Raw genomic sequence first — 21,180 nt, 5'->3', positions numbered from 1 at the left:
TCCAGTAAGAGGCTGAAAAGTAAGACTGAACAGTTTGTTTCTTACTAAGATGCTGTGTACTGGGTACAGCCACACTCAACAAGTGCCACTGCACCATGCCAGGAGTTATTAGAGCAGCTGGTGGCAGAGGGAATGTGACCAGCATGCTGTTTCATTTCCTTTTCTGTGCTTTTCGTGCTGCACCAGGGTATGGGAAACACCTGGATGAGGTGAGCTCACAATCTTCCTCAAACTGCCTGTGGGACATGGGGTGAAATGGAAAATGATGAGATAATTGAAGGGAAAAAGCCCAACCAAGCCTTGCTAGCCTGTAAAGAAGTATTGAATGGGAATATTTCCATCATCAACCAGAAGCAAGTATTTAGAGGGAGCTTTGGATATTTTTCTGAGCCAGTTTCCCTCTGCAAACTGCCAAAGCGACTCAAGATTGAGGAGAGAAATGAGAACGACCTCAAAGAAAGGCCAAGCACTCCCCAAAAATGGGAGAACAAAGGAGAAACTTTTGTCGTGGCAGGGAGTTTGTCCAGGGACTGATAGATCTCCAAGCATCCCAGAGAGCTGCTGCACTCACAGCTCATCTCTCCTGTCTGCAGCCTGCTGGGAAGATGGATCCCCTGCCACAGCTCCTAAGGACTTTGCTGTAATAATGTAGAGGGTGCAAATAAAGCTGTGTATTGGGGGGACAGTCAGTGCTGATGCTGTTCCATCAGCCAGGGCCTCTCCTGGTACACCCCCTCCTGCAGAAGAAAATTCAGAGCAAAAGCAAATTGACATCTATGGCTCCCTCTGCTCTACAGAAATAGCTGCCTGTAAACAAAGCTGTGAAAGAGCCTCTTAGCTCCCGTATCTTTAGATATAACACTTTCACCATTTCACCATGGCATTTTCACCATATTGTCAGCTAGAGCTCCCCAAGCCTGCTAGCCAGGCTCCTGGCTCTGCCTTCAAGCTTCTCCAGACTCTGTCTCTCTCCTCCTTGCTGTATTTTTACCTTTTTTTTTTTTTTTTTTTTTTCCCCTCAGAGGGAAAAACCAGACAGGTCTCCCTTCCATGCTACCATACATAGGACAATTGGCTAACAAATCCTACAGACCTGGCAAGCCTGAGCAAGTGCCAGCTGGATTCACACCCTTCCTCCTGCTGCCAGTTCCTCTCCTTTTTTTCTTTCTCTCCTTTTTTTTCCAGCTAAATGGGGGAACCAATGTGTCCCCCCCAGGTAGCTCAAGTTTACAGTGCTGAGCTCTGGCTTCACCCACCCTTTTTCTAGTCCCACAAGTCTCTCACACACCTGGCACAGCTGAGATGCTCTCAACCACAGAGTAAGAGTGTAAAAGGAGAGACAGAGCTGCTGGTGAACTCTGGAAAAGAGAGTAAAGGACTGGGGTATCACTGGAAAAAGGCTGTTTTCCTGCAGGATCTGTTTGAGGATCTTTTGGCTCATTCACTGCCCTAAAGTCTGATGCTTGTAGGTGTACCCAGTGCTGTTGTGGTGAGTTGGAGAAGGTTAGATCCAGCTTGGAGAGGGAAACCTGAGGAGAAGAGCAGTTCAGATGGTTGGGTTCAGCCTCTCACAGCTGGAAGGTTGGGTCGGCCCCACCAAACCTGTGAACAGCCACCATTCCCAGCTCATTTTGGAGGCTCCAGCAATGCTCTGGGCACCTGCTTTCCCCCCAGCACAGCATGGCAGTGCCCCCCCCCTCTTTGGGCTTCTCCTGCTTTTCCTTCCAACTCATCCCTTTCCAACACCCTCTAGGAGAAAAAAAAACAAATAAACCAAAAAAAAAAAAAAAAAAAAAAAAAAAAAAAAAAAAAAAACCCAAAAACCCACAAAAAACAAAAACCAACAACAACAATCCCCCCAAAAAACACCACCAAACAAACAACCAAACAAAACTCAACAACAAACAAAACCCATGAAAATAATAAAAAAAAAAAACAGCCCTCCTTGGAGCTTTCCCCATTCCTCCTCCTGCCCGGGCTCAGCCCTCAGCAAACCTCTCAGCCCTCTGGGGCATAACTGAGCACAAAATAAAGCAAATACCACCCAGGATCAGGCAAGCCCACACCACACCCTGGCACACGAGTGGGCTGATTCACCTCCTGCCTGCTCTGCCTGCACCCAGCACCTTCCCAGGCAAACAAACAGCACCAGGAGCCTTGACCATGGCCTCTCCTCACCACCATGCAAACTACACCACCCTCAAAGCCCTTCCTGCACTGGGGCTGTCCCCAACACCAACCCAGACCTTCACTGTAAGTACACCCGAGAGCCAAAATATTTCCTTTTTGGATGGTTAAACCACCTCCTGCCTCTCCATCTTGGCTTCTAGCTGGGAAAACCCCTTCACCCCAGCCTTGCTTTCTCTGCTCAGCTCCCCTGTGCCTCACACCCGCTCTGCTCCTCTTTTTTCCCCAGGCATGCAAACATTTTGGTGAGTTTTAAACAACTGGGGCCAGACCCGGGCCAGGACACCCTGATGACAAGTGACAGTGTCACTCAACCCCTGCCAGCACCAGAGCAGAGGGCCCAGGCAGTGATTTTCTCGGTTCCACCGCCCTCTGTGGGTTCTCATCACTGTTTCCAGCCAGATCCTGGGGAAAAACAACCCCCAAGGCCTGTCCCCCAAGCTCAGCAGGAAACCAAGGTCCTGGGAGCAGAAAGCAAGTGCTCTCTTACTACATTTTGATTCAATCTGAGAGGAGAAATACAGAAAGAGGGAAATTTTGGTCATACTATTGCTGCTCATATTCCCAGCACACTGCTGGCTCAGTCCTGTCCCTCCCAGCACCTAATATGCTCCCTTTTTCAAAAAAACTCATGGGACTGCAGCCCAAACCCAGCCCCTAGTAACAAACCAAGGCTAAATAGCAAACAAGCACCCAGCACCTTGTTTGGTTTGTGGCTGCCAGCTCCCCCAGGTGCTGGGGTGAGTCTCAGTAAGGGGCCAGGTCCTGCTCTGCAGATTTTAAGCAAGCCTGACAAAGCCACAGAGCATCCATCTGGGATGGAACACTGGCCTGCATTCCCAACCTGGCAACATCCAGCCAGCCTCACAGAGCTATAAATAAGGACTGTTTGGAGAGCAACCTGTACAGGGCCCATCCTGCTGGATCCAAGCACAGCCCAGCTGGCCAAGAACTCACCCAGAGGAAGGGAAAGCATCCGGGAAAGCCCTCCCTGCCAGGGAGATGTGTGGGGCCATGCCATGGATGTGGAAAGCAAACAACCAGCCCCAGGGGGAGGGAGGTTTTTGGTCACCAAAGCCTGGCTTTAGCCCCTAAGAGAAGTACAAGATGCCAAGCACAGGCTGGGCAAAGCCTCCTTGGCTCAGTTTTGTCAGCACAGCAAGTTCTCACCAGTGTGGACAGGGAGAAAAGTGCAGATAAAGGGAAGCAAGGCTCTCCTGCTGTCAGAAAAATAAGTCGTGAGCAGCTCCAGGCCCAGTAAAAAGTATTTATTATTTCAATTACGGTAAGCCCCACGTATAGGGTGAAAAAATAGTTACAAAAGAGCCCTCCCCCCATCCCTCCTTTTACATATAAATATTAAAAATCCCTCCACAGCTTTGCTTTCTGTCCAGAGCAAAAAGGTGCCCCATGAGACAACACACAGCACCTGAGCTACTGTCAGTGGTTTCCTCTCAAATCAGCAAAAGGAGTATAAAAAACAAAACAAAACAGCTTTAAGGAAGCCCCTTGCCCCCATCCCAGGCAGATCTCCCAAACCAGCTGCAGAGGGATGGAGATTTGGGGCTGCATGGTGATTTTGGGGTTTGCAGTTTCCCAGGCACAGAGGCTGGGCCTGGCAGTGAGTGAAGAAGCAGCAGGAACCACCTGCACTTGTCCAGGGAAGCTTTTGGGCCAGGAAATCAAGGCTGACCTGGCTTGAGAGAGGAGAGGAGGGAGAATTGGGTGCTTCACCCACACCATCACCACCTTGGTTACATCTTTGGCACATCAACTTTTCCCTTCTCACTCTGAAATTAAAGCTAATCCCAGGAGCTGAAGCATCCCAGCAGAACCTTTCTTTCACCTGCAGCATCCTCCAAGCCCTGGCCCCAAGACCACTGTCCCCAGTTCCCCCAGCAGCACCCTCTAAGGACACTCCCTCACAGAGAAACTGGAATAAGGAGCCAGCTGGTTTCATCTGCAGCCCCTTCCAGCTTCCCTGGTCAAGGGACTGCCAGCACAGGGTGCTGCACTTACACATGCACAGAGTTTAAAAAAAAAAAAAAAAAAATTAAAATTAATAAATATACTAATCTTTTACTAAAAAAAAAAAAGGCTTTCAAATGCATTTTCCCTGAAATTTTCCAGTGTATTCCACAATGCATGAAAAAAAAATATATATATTTCCCCCCTTAAAAAATATATATCTTAAAATATTTTCCATCCTCGTGTGCACATCTTTGGAGAGAGGAAGGTACGTCGGGTGTGTTTGGACACGCAGCCCAACCCACTGGCATCGTGATGCTCCCTTTATTGCCTCAAAAAAAAAAAAAAAAAAAAAAAAAAAAATTTTTTTTAAAAAGTTAAAAAAAAAAAAATTTAAAAAAAGAGAAATTTTGCCAGAGGTGTGGGTGAGGCTGGAGCGCTGCGTGTGTGAATATGGGATAGCACACCCACAGACACACGTGCCCCACTCGTGGTGGGAAAGAGAAGACCCCCAAATCGAAGTCATTTCCCAGAGAAGTGAGGGGATGAGGAGTTTTCACAGTGGGTTGAACCTCGGACGATACCGGGGACGCCGCTCTGGCTGAGACCCGGGCAGCTCGTGGCACGGAGAAGTGGTTTGAGCCTCTCGAAAGGACCAGGAAAATTCAGCTGTGGGCAGAGGACGAAGCCGTTGGCAGCTGGATCCCTGGAGCCCTCGCCCGTCACCACACTTCGCATTTCTTGGGGGGGTTCATGGGGGAGCCAAGGGGGCAACCGAAATGCTCCGCAAATTCCCGGGAGTTGGAGACGGTGCCGATGACCCGGAAGCGTGAGGGGCTGTGGGGGTCGGTGATGAGCCCCTCGTGTGAGCTCTCTGGTGTACGAACTGAGCACCACACCTGCAAAGAGGAGAGGAGAGCGATGGTGTCCACAACCACAGGGCCCCTTCAGTGCCAAACTGGACCTCCCTGCTTGTGTGATGGGCACCACCAGAGCTCCAGCTGTGTCTCTTTTTAACCAGCACCACCCCAATCTGGTTCTGCATCCACCACAAAGCATCCTCAGAGACATCAGTTTTGCCATCATAGAATCCTAGAATTGGCTGGGTTGGAAGGGACCTCAGAGCTCATCAAGTCCAACCCTTGCTCCACTCCCCCCGTGGTTCCCAGCCCATGGCACTGAGTGCCACATCCAGGCTCTTTTGAAATATCTCCAGGGATGGAGAATCCACCCCTTCCCTGGGCAGCCCATTCCAATGCCTGATCACCCTCTCCCTAAAGAAATTCTTTCTAATGTCCAACCTAAACCTCCCCTGGCACAACTTGAGACCTTTTGTGCCCTCTTGTCTTGCTGAGGGTTGCCTGGGAAAAGAGACCAAGCCCCACCTGCTTACAACCTCCTTTCAGGGAGTTGTAGAGAGTGATGAGGTCTCAACAACACCAACAACATCACCCGGGCACACCTCCACCTCCCCAAAAACCTGTGTCCCTGTCCTCACTGCCCACCACCCAGTGACCCACCTGTGCGAAGCCGACGAAGAAGAGCTGGTGATTGGTGAGGCCGAGGGTTGGCAGGGTTTCCTCATCCCCATTCTTCTTCAGCCAGTTTTGATATGCCTGGGACCAGAGAGCACAACGGGGTCAAGACCCATCCCACCACACTCTGCCACCCACCACATCCCTCCAGCCTCCTCACCCTACCCGGTAGGCAGCCTTGAGGCCCCCGTTGTCAGCAATGTTCTCCCCAAGGGTGTGCTTGCCGTTGACAGCCTCGCCGTTGACAGTGTAGTTGCCGTACTGCTCCACCATACAGGCTGTCTGCCTCTTGAAGGCCTCCACAGAGGAGTTCTTCCACCAGGGACGGAGGTTGCCATCCTTGTCATATTCCCGACCTGCCAAAAATACAGCGGGTCCACCATGACCACGCTGTTCCCCCCCCTCCAGCAGCTCACCCACCCGGCCCTGCCCATACCTTGGTCGTCAAAGGCGTGCGTCAACTCGTGGCCAACCACCACGCCGATCCCACCAAAATTCAGCGACCTGCAGGAGGGCAGTGCTGAGATCTAGAGAGCAGCTGCTGCTTCCCACAGCTGGGAAACGTGGCCTCAGATTTTGGGATGGGAGGGTATTTGGGAATCCCGCCCTCCCCGTTTTCCCTGGGCTCTTACTTGGGAGATGCACGGGTGTAAAAAGGGGCCTGAAGGATGCCAGCGGGGAAGACAATCTCGTTCTTGGTGGGAGAGTAGTAGGCGTTGACTGTTGGAGGAGTCATGCTCCACCTGAAGGAACAAGCACAAACCCACTGCTGATATTTGCTCCAGTGCCATCACAGTGCAAAGCTGCCAGCCCCAGTTTAGCTCCCCAAAACCCGCATGGTCTGGTGGACACCAAATCCCGGCACTCCAGATATTCCCTGCTGAGTGGGAAGTGGAGCAGAGGACTTACTGGTCCCGGTTTGGTGGTTTCCGGAGCTGGTCAGCAGTGACCCGGGCTGAGAAGTTGTAGAACTGCATGACGTTCTCAAAGTAGAGATCAGACACAGCCTCGTACTGCAGGAGAGCAAAAAGTGAGGGATGTGCAGTGATCCACCAGCCCTGCTCCTCCCTCCACGGTCACATTTGAGTCTTCAGAGCCAGCTGAGTTACGGCCACTCTCATTTCTCCTCTCCAACATCTGTGGAGTCTCAGGAGGGTAATGAATCACCATTACAGAAAACAGCTCCTCCTCTTCCCGAGCAGGGATCCCAAGAGCCCCAACCACCCAGGACTGACCCGTAGACTGGGATGTCTCCAGAGAAAGGCCAAGGACATCAATGAGACCCTTCTGGAGGAAACCTGGGGTTCAAGGCTGACCTGAGGTCATGGTGATGTCCTGCATGTGATAGTGCAAGGAGGAAAAAAAATAAAGACCTAGGGGACATATCTGACCAACTCACATCATTAAAGACTTTATCCAGCTCCTTGGGGTCCATAATGAACTTGGGGTAGCCAATCATGTTGTAGATGGCATCTGCCTGGGGGTTGACAAAGACCAAAGTGGTTTTGATGCTAGGGATGAAACCCTGAGCTCGCTGAGCTCCACCACCCTCCCACCATCAGCCTCCCTGGCACTGCTGCCAGCTCCTCACCTTCTCTTTTGCTGATTTCCTTGTCTCTTCATCCATCCACTGCAGGGTCTCCAGGCTTTCCTCAAAGGCTGTTTTAATCTCTGCAATCATTTCCTCTGCCTAGACAAAACCAGGTGACTCAACATCAGTCCGGAGAGCCGGCCTCCCACCTCAGAGAGCTCAAGAACCCATCACACCAGTAAGGAGAAAGAGGCTGAGATGCAGAGTAGGCAGATGGACTGGTGGAAAAACCCGTGATAGGAGATGCACAGTGAGCAAAATATGGGCAGAGAAACCCTGGCTGTCCCAACCATCCACCATCCATCATGGTGGCTCTCACCCTTGGGGACGTACCACCTGCTTGCTGTCCTCGGCGAAGGTGGCCTTGACAAACATGGCCCCCAGGGCAAAGCCCAGGTTGTTGTCAGTGTCACTGATGCAAAACTTCCAGCGTGGCAGGCAGGTCTGCATGGGATGAGAGGTGGTCATCAGCAGTGGCATGGTCAAAACCCCCCACATTCCCACTCCCTTGCCCTGCCTGGGAGACGGGGTCTGCATCCACCCCCCTGTGCCAGAAGTGCCACCCAAAAACCTGCCCCACATCCCTGTTCTTCAGGTGCAACATGATGATAAAATGAAATTTTAATGGTGATTTGGGGGTGTTAGGGGCTCCCCCTCACCTTCTTTGTCCCATACATCACTTCCATGAATTTCTCCTCAGCATCCTGGAAGCGCTGGTCAAGGAAGGGGCTGGTTTTCCGCACCAGGTTCCAGATCATGTAGTTGTTGAGGAGACTGCAGCGAGAGGTGGTGAGTGGGCAAGCAGGATGGACCTGCCCATCCCAGGCACCCCTCCACGTGGGCTGGGGGCTCTCACCATTTATCAGTGGCCAGGATGAGGTCAGAGACCTGCTCCAGGTACTCCTTGGCATAGACCACGACAGGCTCTGATTCGTTGAGCTCCACAGGGTAGAAGACGGTGGAGAGGAAGGGCATCCAGTCCACAGCTGGTGCCAGCTCCTGCAAAACCCATGCTCTTGCTATGGATCCAAAAGCCCTGGGAAGAAGGTGGCAGCAACTTCCCGAGTTTGAGGGCTTCAGCCAATTTTGCAGAGTGGTTCCCACAACAGCAACGTTCTCCAAAGGTCAGAGGGGAGTAAACAATTTCCTCCCGCAAAGGAAAAGAAAAGTGGGGCGGGTGTCAAAAATGTTGACATAACCTATCAGGGCCCCTTTGGGGACGTGGGGAGGTGACTGGGCTGACGTCCACAGCAAAGCTGGGAGGGTGTCAGTGCCACAACCAATGGCCCCAAGGGTGGTCTGGAGGCTGGGAGGAGTGGGTCAGGGTGGGATTTCCCCAAGGAGGACATGGGCCAAACTATTGCACAAGAACTTCCCAGGGAGTGCTGGCCAGCACTGGGCTTCCTCAGAGGAGCTGAGTCACCTCCACACATCCACCCCACTTCCCAAACCATGTTGGAGCAGGGAGGATTGCCAGCTCCATCCCTACCTTTAGGTCTCCAGCTGTCATTTTATGGTAGATGACCTCCTCATCCCGGTGCTTCTCCTGTGGGATGGTGATGTTGGCCAAGGCTGTTTCAAAGTCCAAGATCTGCTGCATCTGCTGCCGTGTCGACTCCTCATCAGTGCCTCCCAGGAACATCCCCAGCTGCACCATGTAGTTCAGGTACCCAGCCAGCACCTACGTGGTGGGACAGAAGTCTCAGCGTGGTGGGTGCCACCCACCCACAGCACCTCCTCAGCAAAGCCAAATCCCCCCTGATGACCTCACCTTCTCATTCTCTGTCTTGTTCAGGTAGTAATCCCGGGATGGGAGGCCTAACCCTGACTGATCCACCTGGATGACGTTGCTGTTGGAGTTTTTGGAGTCAGCACTGACGTAGACAGAGAAGAAGGGGGAGGTGCGGTAATGCGCCGTCACCTCCCGCAGCGTCGCGTTGAAGTTGTCACCAGCCCAGGGACCTGTGATGTTCCAACCGCCCAGCTGGGGAGACACAACCATCAGTTTTGGGGTGAGGTACAATCACCTGGAATTGCTTCACACACACACACCCCCCCCAACACTTGCCCTGGGGGGAAACATCTTGCAGTGGGGCTAAAAACCCAGAAGCAGCAAGACGTGCCTATAAATCCTGCACATCCCTGCCTCTTGCCTGCCCTGAGGGACACCAGGAACGGGGTCTGGAGGGTTCTGGGACTGCTCATAAATGAGCTTTCCCCTCTATCTTGCAGAGGGAAGGCTGCTTTTCTGCAAGGAAGGGGACAAACCTTTTGAATGAGCTCCACGAGTGGGGTGGCCCGCAGCTCCTCTATCTTGCTCTCGTTCATGCAGGCCTGGTAATAACGCTGCGCCTTGCGCTCCGCCTCGCTCGACACGTTGGCCGTGGTGTTTTCTGCAGGAGGTACCCAGGGAGGAATGGCAGGGGTTCCCCAGGATGGACATCCAGCCCCCAGCAGGAGCTGCTGATGCATGCCAGAGTCCCCTCCTCCCCTTCCACTGGAGAAATTCAGTCCCATTTTGGGCAAACTCAGCCTCCAAAAAGGCGCCAAGGATTCCCCTTTGTCCCAAGAGCATCCCAAATCCCCCAGAGCTCCTCCTGGCTTCCTGCCTCCAATCTCCTCTCCCCCACCCGCAGTGACTGCTCTGATTCTTTGGAGCAGAAAGATAAAGAAAGGAAAAACAAAAAGCATTTTTCTAGCAGCTCTGATGTTCCCAGCATCATCCAGCCCCCCGTGCTGGTGCTCCCCAGCCCCATATTATTTATTCCTGCAGGAAGGAACAATAAACCCATTTTCCCACCTCCAAACCCATGCTTTTATTCCCCCCACACACACCCCGCTCTAAAATTTTCCTTCCCCAGAGGTTTTTTTTCATTTTATTTATTTTCCTCATGACACAGCTTGCACCTCTGCCTTCCCAGCTGTGTGGTTTTATTAACTAAAGGTCCCTTGGCTCTGAGGAATTCAAGGAAATGCCGAGCACGACCGCTTGGCTGGGGGCCCGGTCCCCTTCTCCCGGTAAAACCAGCGCCAGATTTCTGTTGGGAAGAGCCGGGGATGAAGCCGTTCCCGTGCCACCCCCCTTTCTCCCAAAAGAAAACACTCTTCCCAAACCTTCTCTTTTCAGATAATCAGCCCCAGCACAGAGGAAATTTGCTGATAAGGAGCCAGTTGTTTGCTCAAAGCTTGAACAAACCGTCCCCGCCGGGCTGCTCGGATAAGCCACCCACCCCACTTCGGTGTTTGTGTGCAGAAGCTGAACGCAGATCCTCCCTCTGCTTTAGTTCTGTCCTCCCAAAAATGGCCAGATTGGCAGCCAGCCCCCCAGAAAAGCTGCTCACCAAGGCTGGAAGCTATAGCAAGAGGTAAAACCCTTATCCTTTGGGTGGCTAATGGGGTGCTACGGCCTCTGGATGCAGTCCGAGGTGCCAATCCTGAATTTCTGAGCTGCTGGGAACGCCGCCACGGGGTTTGCGGAGCCAAGGCCAGGACCCTTCCCCTACTCGGCACCAAAGAGCTGCAGCACTGCAGTCAGAAATCCCAGGGGCACCCAGGAGAGCAAACACTGCCAGGATCTGCTTCCCAACGTCCTCGCAGCGCACGCGTGACGGATTGGTTCGACACTGGGGGTTTAACTCCCGCCTTGTGTCCCCGTGGCCATGTTTTTGTTGTGTGTCCTGGAGCTAGCAGGGCTCCTCCTCAGCACCGTGGAGGTCCTCCCACTCACCCAGAAGATGCTTCATGATGGCCTGGTTGTGCTCCCAAAGGTTGTTGAAGGTGCCCCAGCGCGAGTGGCCATCAGGGAGGGGGTTGGCCTTGATCCAGCCCCCACAGGCATAGCTGAAAAAGTCCTCGCAGGGATTGACAGCCCGGTCCAGTGAGCTGAGGATGGAGCTGGTGACAGAGATGCAGGCTTCTGACAGGCACATGGAGGGTGGCCCTGGGGGTGGGAATGATGGGTTCAGCTCCTCCACCACAGTGCCATGAGCTGCACTGGGAAGCATCCTGCCCCACGATGAAGGATGGGGGCAAACATCCCGTCTGGTGCCCAAGCATCCCAACTTGTGCCTTAACATCCTGCTCCAGGGCAACTGAGAGGGACCATCATCACATCACATGCCCAAGCATCCCATCCCAGAGTGAGAATCATGGAACAGAATGGTTTGGGTTGGAAGGGACCTTGAAGATCATCTAGCTCCAATCCCCCTGCACAGACAGGGACACCTCCCACTAGATCAGGTTGGTCAAAGCCCCATCCAGCCTGGCCTTAAACACTGCCAGGAATGGGGCAGCCACAAAGTCCTTGGGAAACCTGGGCCAGGGGCTCACCACTCTCACAGGAAACAATCTAGCCTAAATCTCCCCTTTTCAAGTTTTAGACCATTTCCCCTTGTCTTGTCCCTATGCCTGTATAAAAAGCCCTCCGCCAGCTTTCCTGTAGGCCCCTTCAGATATTGGAAGGTTGCATAAGGTCACTTCAGAGCCTTCTCTTCTCCAGGCTGAACAGCTCCAACTTCCCAGATGTGGACAAACATCTCATCCTATGCCCAACCATCCAGCAGTGCCTGAGAACCCCACCCTGATATAAGGGATGCAGTTCAGCCTCCTGTTTTGTGCTGGAGCATCCTACCCGCTCCCTGAGCATCCCAGCCTGGATATGGGAAGCAGGCAAGCATCCTATCCTGTGCCTGAGCATCCTGCCCCAGGGCAAGGGATGCAGGTGACCATCCCATCCTGTGTGCAAACATCCCACACCTGAACATCCAGCCCGGTACTTAAGAATCCCACCCTGGAGTGAGAAATCACAGCATCATTAAGGTTGGAAAGGACCTTTAAGACCATCAAGTCAGCATCCCACCCAGCACCCATGCATCCTGTCCCAGGGAGCCCCCCCCCAGCAACCCGGTGAAGGGGTCAGGACCCTGCAGAGGGCAAAGACTCACGGGCTCTGTACTGGAGGATGAGGCCCAGCAGACAGGCAGCCAGCACAGCTGCCAACACCCCCACCAGCACCACCAGCTGCTTCTCGGCCCGTGTCCGCTCAGCCCAGCACCCGGGGCTGCTCCTCGACCCGCGGAAATTCACCTGGGGGAAAAGCAGCGTCGTTTCCCCGCTGGTGGAAAAACCCACCCAGGCGTCCCCCATTTTGTTTCCTACAGCCCGTGGCACGAATTTGGCTCCCAGGCAAAGGATCTGGCCCAGTTCAGGCTGGGAAAGGCGGCAGCTGCCTTCCAGAAACTCTCCAGGAAGGGCGGCACAATGGCAGGAAAGGGAGCAGGGAGAGCGTTTCGGCAGGGTCACCTGCTACCCCGTGCCACCCTGAACCCCTCCTCGATCTCAGCTGTAGTCCCCTGGGTGTCCCCCTCCCCACTGCCAGCACTGGGACAAGGTGGGGGCTGTGGCAGCAGCGGGAAGTGCCATAACAGGATACTCCTGCTCGGCCAAAAAAACATCCCCAGGAAACATCCCGGTGTGACGGCGAGCAGAGGCGGCCAAAGCAAAACCACAGCACAGCTTTGATTTTTGGGGCTGAAAACACCATTCTGGGCAGAGACCAACGGGGCTGGGAGCGGGGGTGGCACCAAGAGCATCATTATGACCCCCAAATTTTCTCCAGTGAAGGCAGACGCTGGCAGCGTGGGGGGCTTAATTTTTTTTTCTTGCCACCCTCGGCCGTTCTTAAGCCGCTTTCCTGATGCTCGGGGAAGCATTAACCTAATTCCCTTTTGTGTGGGGACAAACCTCCCACTGCTGTGATAATTGCTTGCCCCAGCCACACCAGGAAGGGGTCCAGCCAGCAGAAAAATTGGGTGCTGAGGTGTTGCAAAGAGTCAGGATCCCACCCCACAGGCACAGGGTGCCAGGAGAGGAGCAAAGGGCAGCGAAAGCCAGCACAGCTCTGCCCACACTGGACTTTGCCCCATGGAAAGCTTGCTCCCAGGCACAAAACCCCCCTTCCCCCCAGCAAAAAAGCCACATGAAGCCCTACCTGGAAGCCGTTGGGGTACCCATCGCCTTCACTGATGGAGTCCAGGGGGTCTTCATCATCCAGCGTCGCCCTCTTGTAGGTCGACATCTGCACGGGGAGATCGGCAAAGAGAGGTGCTGAGTGGCTGGGGTGGAGGAAGAGGAGGAGGAAAGAGGGCGAGGAAGGAATACGCACCCTCTAAAAACGCCTCCTCCTCCGGGGAGCTAAATCCCGAATGGCTCCGGGGTAGCAAAGCGCTAAACAAACGCTGGAGGAAGGTTATGGAAAGAACGACGGCGGCTGGAGCCAAAAGCTGAGCAAAGCCCGAACCCGCCTCGCTTTTCCCCCCGGGGCCGGGTTGTGCAACCTCCCCTTCAGCCTGGAATAAAGCCCGTTCCTCCTCCATCAGCTCCTGGAAACGGAGCGAGGGACCCCCCCACACCCCGTGTCAGGGACCCCCGGAATGCCGGGGACCTGAGGAAGGCTGGCAGTGGAGAAAATCGCTTTTTACCCCAAAACTCCTGCTCGCCTGCATTCTACACCCTATCTGCGAACCCCAAAACACCCCGTGGGGTCCCTCCGAGCACCCAAAGGCAACAGCACCTTGAATTTCGGCTGCCGACGAGCTCCCTTCCCAGCTTTTTGTCCCCCCGGGCGTTATCTTGTGCTGGTGCCCGGCTCTTATCTCATCCCCCAGCAGAAAAAACAAGGGGAAACCTCACGGGTTGGCAGCCGGCCCTTATCGTGCCTCTGCCGCCGTTTCCTTCCCCCCTGGCACAGCCCTGCCACCCAGACGGATCGTTTCCCGCTGGGAAAAACAACCCACCACCGAGGGGGTGGGCACCCCAAAACCCACCCCTGGCACCCATGGGCCGAGCGGCACCTTCACCCCTCTGGATGTCCCCATCCCGCTGCCCCAAAAGGACACCGAGCTCATCGGAAGCCAGCACAGCCGTGCCTCAGTTTCCCCTGGTGGGAAGATGCAATGAATATGCCAGTTCTCAGCCCCGTCTCCTGTAACACCTTTCCTAAACCTCCCTTGCATAATTAACAGCAAATCCCACCCTCTGCCCGGATCCCAAATCCCAGCCAGGCTTCCTTCAGTTTAGCCACAAAACCTACCTGAGGAGGGAAAAGGGTTAAAAGAAAACGGCGATTTCCCTCCTTTGTGCAAAAAGCTTCATTTCCAGCCCCAAAATCACCCCGGAGCGCCCGCTCCGAGCCTGCAAACCGCAGGGGGGAAAAGCTTTAACTACAAGATTTTATCGCGAGTGAAACCTGATTTTATATTCTGTTTTTTTTTCCATCCCCTTTCACTTTCTTCCCCCCTTGTTTTTACGCTTTGCACATGGCTGAAATTCCCAGCTCCGGGCACAAATCCTGCTCACACGGAGGGGGGGGAGAGGGGGGGGAGGAGATCCCTGAAACCCCCACAGTTCTAAAGCACCAAATTCCTGGAGTCCCAGCTTTCAGCCAAGGCTTTCACTCCTTTTCCTGAGGAAATGAGGCTTGCTTTTTTTTTTTTTTTTTTTTTCGGTGATATCCCCGCCCCCTCCCCCCGGCCTGCCTGCCCCAGCCTGAAAACAGCAGGAAAAAGGAGGAAAAAAGGAAAAAAACACTAAGCACTTTTTTTTATTCCCTTTCACTAGGGATGTGCTGGCTCAAACCCATACCAGACTAGAGAATCCAACCCGAACTTGAAACCCCAAAACATCCCACCCTACACCCCCCACCCCCCGAATCAACCCTCAGCACCATTAATTTGGGGGAGATTGGGCCCGGGAGATATTTTTAGCACGCGTACCCCCACCCCCCATTGGGAGCATCAGGTCACAGCAGCACCCATGGGTGCTCCCCGCCCCTAGCTGCTCCCCAGCTAGGACAGGGCAACACGCCTTTTTGGGGGGTTAAACCCACCCCTTTTCTCATCATAGCCACCCCTTTTTGGAGCATCAATTCCATCCTTTTCCGGGGGGGCTTTTGTTTCTTCCCCCACCCCCTCCTCCACGTTGTTTGCTTAACTCACAATAAAACACATTTCCCTAATTCCAGCAGGGTAAGGAACCCAAAGGTGCCGGGGGGACGGGGGGGGGCACCCACTCTTTAACCCTCTTCCCCGCCAGGACATTTTCTCCTTCTTTATAAGTTACAAAAACCTCAGCAGGCCCTTAATTCCCCCGTTTTCTCCCCAAATCGCCTCCTTCTCCTTCTGAACAATAAACCCCACGTGCTTACAGCCCGCCCGCCCCAAAGAGGGGCAGAGGAGAAGCGGGGGGGGGGAGCACCCAGCACCCTGCTCCCTCCCTACCCTCATGGGGAGCCCCTCATCCTGGCATCGGGGCGCCCCGAGCCTCCACCTTCTTCTTTCAATTCCCGCCTGGGCGCCATTTCGGAACAAACCACCGCCGGTACCGCGGGCCGGGACGAGCTCTTATTTCCCTCCCCTCCTCCACATATTAACCATACCCCTCCCCAAAATCACCCCCGCACCCTTAGACCCGAGCGGCGACCACCCTGAACCCCCTCCCTCCCTCCCAGCACCCATGGGTGCCCCCTGCACCTCCGCGGCATGGACTCAGCACCCCCTGAGGATGCTCACAGAGTGATTAATAACATCCTCCCCGGTGTTAATTAGAGGCCCTGGTGTTAATTAGGAGTCCTGGTGTTAATTAGGGGTGCTTGGTGGGCACCCAGTTTTTCAGGGAGCCCCGGCTGCAGTGAAATTAAGAAAATAAAAAAAATCTTTAAAAAGAGCAAAAAAAGGGTTAATTTGGAAAAAAAAATAAATAAAAAAATGGATGAGGGGATCCTTGTTTGTAACCAGTCCCACTTCCCCCCAAAAAAGTGGGTGCTGATGGGTACGGGGGGCACCCCGGCCTCTCTTTTACTTTTAGAGGGAAACTCGGTGCAAAACCCCGCGAGTTTGGATCAAGGGCTGGGTGCTACGGAGGGGAGGCTTGAGGGGGACACCCCCAAAGCGGGTGCCCCCTCCCCACCCCGGAGACCCACAAAGCAAAGCGGGATGGGGGAGTCGGGGAGGGGGGGGAACCCCAGGGGTACGATGGTCCTTTAGGGGGTGCAGTGAGTGAGCTCATGGGGGTCCTTTTGGGGGCGCATGAGGGGCGTCCCTCGGGGTGCATGGGAGTCCCTCGGGGGTGCGGGGAGGTCCCATGGGATGACAATAGGCGATCCCTTGGAGGCGCACGAGGGGGTTCCTTGGGGACACAGGGGTCTCTTAGGGGTGCAGGGAGGTCCTTTGGGGGTGCAGGGGGGGTCCCATGGGGGTACACCCAAGGGGGTACCAGGGCATCTCACGCATCTCCTCGCGTCCCGCAACCCAAACGCACCCACCCCCGGGGCTGGGGTGCCGGGGGGTCCCCCCTACTCACCATGGCTGACCCCCCCGCTCCCGCCGGCCGCAGCCCCCCGTGGGGCGAGCGCCCGCTGAGCCCCGGCACAGCCCGCTCGGCAGCCGCGGCCTAACGCAGGGTGCCGGGTGACGGAGGGTGACGAGCAAAGGATGTACCTGGGGTGGGAAACCAATGGGCCAGCGAGGGACGGGCCTCCCGCTCGCCTTTTTTAACTCTTTCGGGGGGCCCCGAACCCCCTTTTCGGGGTCCGCATCTCCTTCCCCCCGTTAGCCCAAACCACCCCCCCCACCACCCCCCGGACACATCTCTGCTCGAAGGGATGCAGCGTTTCTCCCGGCAGCGTTAAAGCTTGCAACCATGCAACCGTGCAACCATGCAACAGCCGTGCAACAACCGTACAACAACCACACAACAACCATGCAACCGGGCGAGCAGTTTGCAAGCGTGCAGGCGCCCGATGTGCAAGCACGCACGGGCGCGGTTGCACAAGCGCACGCTCGTGCAAACGTCCTGTGCAAGGAAGTGTGTGTGCGTGCGGAGCAAGAGGTTCTTGCCGACAGCCAAGCGCGTGGTTGTGCGCAGGGGCACTCCCGCAGATTTGTGAGCGCGCACAGAGGCGACGGTGCAAGCACACGAGCGTGTGCAAGCACACGAGCCTGCAGCTGCATGCAAACACGCGGGCGTGCAAACACCCGCTTGTGCGAGCCCGCAATTTTGCAAGCGTGCCCGCACCAGCCTGCGGGCTTCCCCCCCCCCGCTTAGGCCCCCCAAGAGTTTCCCAGGTCGCACCCTTTGTGCTGACGAGCTTTTAAATGAGCTTTAATTAGCTGCATGTGGGGTGACAAGGCCGAGGGGGACACACGGACACAGTGCCACCACCCCGGTTTCTCGGTCCGTGCCGCTCCGGCGGGCTGAGCACTGACACCTTCATCTCATGCATGGGGCTCCGAATCGCTTTGCTGGGCTGGGAAAGCGCCGAGAGGGGGGGGGGGGTGCAAAGAGAGGGAGGGGGATGGGTGCCGGGAGGATTTGGGGGGCTTGCAGAAGCCGTGCCCACCCCCGGGGTGGTGTTGGGAGGGAGGGGGTGTCCTTTGGTGGGACCCCGAAGCTTTCGGGGAGCGGATTTTTGGGCTGACATCGCCACCTTCTGGGGAAGCACGACGGCTCCGCGCAGCCCCACGCCCCCCCCCCAGCCCCGGTGGGGAAACTGAGGCTCGGGAGGGAGGGCGGCACCGTCCTGCCCAAGTGATGAAGCTTTGTTTATTGTAGGATTTCCAATAAAGCCGCTCCGGCCATGACGCGCTCGTGGGCTACAGAAGGATCACCGAGTGGGGAAACTGAGGCAAGGGACCCCTGCCTTCCCCATCTTCCCCATCACCCCCTCCTGAACTCACCCGCCTGTCGCTAGCACCTTTTGAGTGAAAATAGAGGAAAATCCAGCAAAACGCCCCCCTCCCCCCTCCCTTCACTTCCCTTCATTAAGGAGGGGGGGGGGGGCTCAGAACCTACATTCAAGCGTGGTTGCACCCCAGTCCTCCCAGTCCTCCCAGTAAAACCCGGCAGAGGGCACCAGTAAGCCCAGTTTGTTGCCTTGTCTCACTCCCCCCCCACTCCCCCAGCCCCCCCCGTGCTGGCAGCGGGGGGAGGGTGGAGGAAGGGGAGGAGGAGGAGGAGGCGAAGGCCGAGTGCGGGGGGGATTTAAGGGCTGGCGGTCCCCCCCCAGCCTCCTCCCGCCGCCCAGGAGGGACGTGGGTGTCGCGACCCAAGTTTCTGCGGGTACGTGCGTGTGCGTGTGTCCCCGGCAGTAAGGACCCCCCCAGGGGACATTGCTGCCACCCCCGGGGGAAAGAGAGGGGTGAGGGGTGTCCCTGGGGAGCGGGGAGGGGGGCGGGAAGGGATGGGGAAGTGACCGGGGGGCTGCGATGGGTACACGGGTGTGCAACAGGGACACGAGTGCAAGAGGGACACAGGCACGGGATGGGGACACGGGGTGTGATGGGGACAGGAGTGCGTGCAGGAGGGACACGGGGTACAACGGGGGCACGATGGGGACAGGAGCGTGTGCAAGAGAAACACGGGGCTGTGACAGGGACATGGGTGTGCAACGGGGACACGGGGGCACGATGGAGACATAAGGGTGTGCAACGGGGGCACGAGGGTGCAACAGGGACACCAAATGTGCAACAGCGACTTGGGGGCACGATGGGGACACAGATGTGCAACGGGGACTCCTGAGTGTGTGATGGGTACATGGGCGTGCAACAGGGACAGATGTGCAACGGGGACAGTCAGTGGGGACATGGACACACGATGAGGACACCAGCTGGGGGCAGGGGTGTGGGATGGGGATGCAGGTGTGTTGTGGGGACATGGGATGGGGACAGGGACACAGGACAGGGATACAGGAATGTGATGGGGAGCTGGGCATGGGATTAGAAGGAGACACGGGATGGGGACATACAAGGGATGGGACACGGGTGACACGGCCATGCGGTGGGGACAGGGTCACACAATGGTGACCCAGCCATGTGCCAGGGCTCCCCTGTGCCGGCCACCCCTGGGAGCTGTGCCACCAACCCCCCAGCCCCAGGCTGGTGCCATCGAGGTGACACTGCCCTGAACCCGTGACCTGGGGCGGGGGGGAGCTGGCACATCCCCACGGGGGTCATGGGACATTTCCCTCCCATCCTCGCTTGGCCGAGTCCCGGGGCGAAGGTCTCGGCAGGGAAACTGAGGCACGGGGTGGGCGGGTGCCCCCGTCCCTCTGCAGCTCTCTCCTCTCCAGCACCCATCCAGCACCGCAGGATGAAGGTTCTCCTCCTCATCTTCCTTGCCCAGCTTGGCTCCACATCACTGGTCCCTGGTAGGTGAGGTTTGGGGGTGGTGATCGACACCCACGAAAAGTGGGTGCTGTGGGGTGCGATGGATCTTGGTGTCCCCCACCCCACAGAGAGGGAGAAGGACCCCGAGTACTGGAGGGCACAGGCACAGGAGACCCTGCGGGAGGCTCTTAGGCTCCAGCACCTCAACCAGAACGTGGCCAAGAACCTCATCCTCTTTCTGGGTGATGGTGAGAAGGGGGCACCCACCCCGGGGGGAGGGGGAAAGGGGACAGTGTGAAACGGGGGGCAGGGTAAATTGTGAGTGTGATAAAGTGGGTGCGGTGTTAAATTGGGTTTGCAACAAGCTGGGTTTGCAACAACTTGGGTGCTGGGATAAGTTGGTGCTGGGATAAACTGGGTTTGTCATGAACTGGGTGTGCAATAAGTTGGGAGCTGCAAAAGAAGTTGGGGCTTCAATAAGTTCTGTCTGTGATAAACTCGATTTGCCATAAATCATGTGCAGGGGCAAGTGGGGTTTGCAATGAACTGGGTGCTGGGGTGAACTGGGTTTGCAGTAACTTGGGTGCTGGGTTGCTGGGATGAACTGGGTTTGCAGGGACCTGGGTGCTGGGCTAAGTCAGTGTTGCAATGAACTGGGTGCTGGGTAAATTTGGGTTGCAATAAGCCAGGTGCTGGGATGAACCGGGTTTGCAACAAGCTGGGTGCTGGGATAAAATGAGTTTGCAATAAAGTGGGTGCTGGGATAGAGTTTGCTGTGAACCTGGTGCTGGGATGAGTCTGCCTTGCAATGAGCTGGGTGTTGGGATCAGCTGGGTTCGCCACGAAAGGGGTGTTGGGATGAACTGGGTTCGCCATGACTGGGGTGCTGGGGTGCTGAGCTGGGGTGCCTGGCAGGGATGGGAGTCTCCACCGTCACGGCCGCCCGCATCCTGAAGGGGCAGCTGCAGAACCGCAAGGGCGAGGAGAGCCTCCTGGAGATGGAGAAGTTCCCCTACGTCGCCTTGGCCAAGGTGAGCCGCCCCGGGGCACCCCTCCCCAGCCCAGGGGAGGGGACACCCAGATGACACCCCCACCACCCCCACCACCCCCCCGGCGGTCAGAGCCGGGCAGGCGACATCGAACAGGAGCTGGAATGAGGTCAGGGGCGGGCGCAGGGAGCTGGGCCGGTGCCCGTGGGAACGGCCCGGGGGGGCAGGAGGAGGCCGGGACCCCCCCGCGGGCATTTGGCGGAACAAAAGGCGCTTTTTAAATTGTTTTCTTTGTTTTAATTATTACATCGGAAATCTCAGCCGCCGGCTCCCTGCGCCTCACCGGGGATGCTCGTGAGGGCTTCTCTCTCCTTGCCTGCGAACGGGCTGAAAAAAGGCAAAAAAGCATCAAAGTGCAGGGAGGGGGTGACGTGTGACTGTGGCACGGGGAGCAAGGAAAGAGGGGGACAAAGGGGAAAGAGGGGGACACAGGCAGGATGGGGGTGTGGTGTGGCCAGACAGTGTGGGGAGGAGAGCTCCTGGGGGAAGACTGTGATGATGGACATCCAGGGTGGTAGTGATGGTGGAGGAGGTGGAAGTGGTGGTGGAGATGGAGATGGTGGTGGAAGTAGCAATGATGGAGAAGGTGGGGATGGTGGAGGAGGTGGGGATGGTGGAAGAGATGAAGATGGTGGAGGAGGTGGGGATGGTGGTGAAGGTGATGGTGGAGGAAGTAACAATGATGGAGA

The 21,180-nt window shown here is 56.0% G+C and overlaps 2 protein-coding genes across 7 annotated transcripts in view; one reads left to right on the top strand and one right to left on the bottom strand.

Annotated features, from left to right (window-relative positions):
* Window positions 1-3,440: 3,440 nt before the first annotated feature.
* ECE1 (endothelin converting enzyme 1) lies at window positions 3,441-16,748 on the bottom strand. Of its 6 annotated transcripts, none has more exons than XM_071766782.1 (19): window positions 14,372-14,421; window positions 13,445-13,517; window positions 13,271-13,357; window positions 12,225-12,366; window positions 11,009-11,221; window positions 9,550-9,674; window positions 9,053-9,265; window positions 8,771-8,962; window positions 8,138-8,280; window positions 7,941-8,055; window positions 7,615-7,725; window positions 7,282-7,380; window positions 7,090-7,167; window positions 6,600-6,703; window positions 6,323-6,433; window positions 6,127-6,194; window positions 5,856-6,046; window positions 5,676-5,771; window positions 3,441-5,054 (listed from the first exon to the last, which is right to left on the bottom strand). In XM_071766782.1, the coding sequence occupies exons 3-19, from the start codon at window positions 13,355-13,357 to the stop codon at window positions 4,878-4,880; spliced, it is 2,265 nt and encodes a 754-aa protein (XP_071622883.1). In that variant the 5' UTR covers window positions 13,445-13,517; window positions 14,372-14,421; the 3' UTR covers window positions 3,441-4,877. The 6 variants fall into 6 exon arrangements, with proteins under 6 accessions (XP_071622883.1, XP_071622882.1, XP_071622880.1 ...); XM_071766781.1 differs by lacking the exon at window positions 14,372-14,421 and adding an exon at window positions 13,853-13,933; XM_071766779.1 differs by lacking the exons at window positions 13,445-13,517; window positions 14,372-14,421 and adding an exon at window positions 16,639-16,748.
* A 1,528-nt stretch (window positions 16,749-18,276) lies between these two features.
* The window catches only part of ALPL (alkaline phosphatase, biomineralization associated), a 9,271-nt gene continuing 6,367 nt past the window's right edge, over window positions 18,277-21,180 (top strand). The window contains exons 1-5 of the mRNA XM_071767443.1: window positions 18,277-18,396; window positions 19,391-19,483; window positions 19,571-19,690; window positions 20,358-20,514; window positions 21,002-21,095. Coding sequence (XP_071623544.1) covers window positions 19,426-19,483; window positions 19,571-19,690; window positions 20,358-20,514; window positions 21,002-21,095 — 429 coding nt within the window. The 5' untranslated portion in view covers window positions 18,277-18,396; window positions 19,391-19,425. The remainder of the gene's footprint in view (window positions 18,397-19,390; window positions 19,484-19,570; window positions 19,691-20,357; window positions 20,515-21,001; window positions 21,096-21,180) is intronic.

This window comes from Heliangelus exortis, chromosome 23, assembly GCF_036169615.1.
Source record: "Heliangelus exortis chromosome 23, bHelExo1.hap1, whole genome shotgun sequence".
NCBI lineage: Eukaryota > Metazoa > Chordata > Aves > Apodiformes > Trochilidae > Heliangelus > Heliangelus exortis.
Note: the sequence above shows the minus strand (reverse complement) of the source record. Positions and strands in the feature narration are given on the sequence as shown.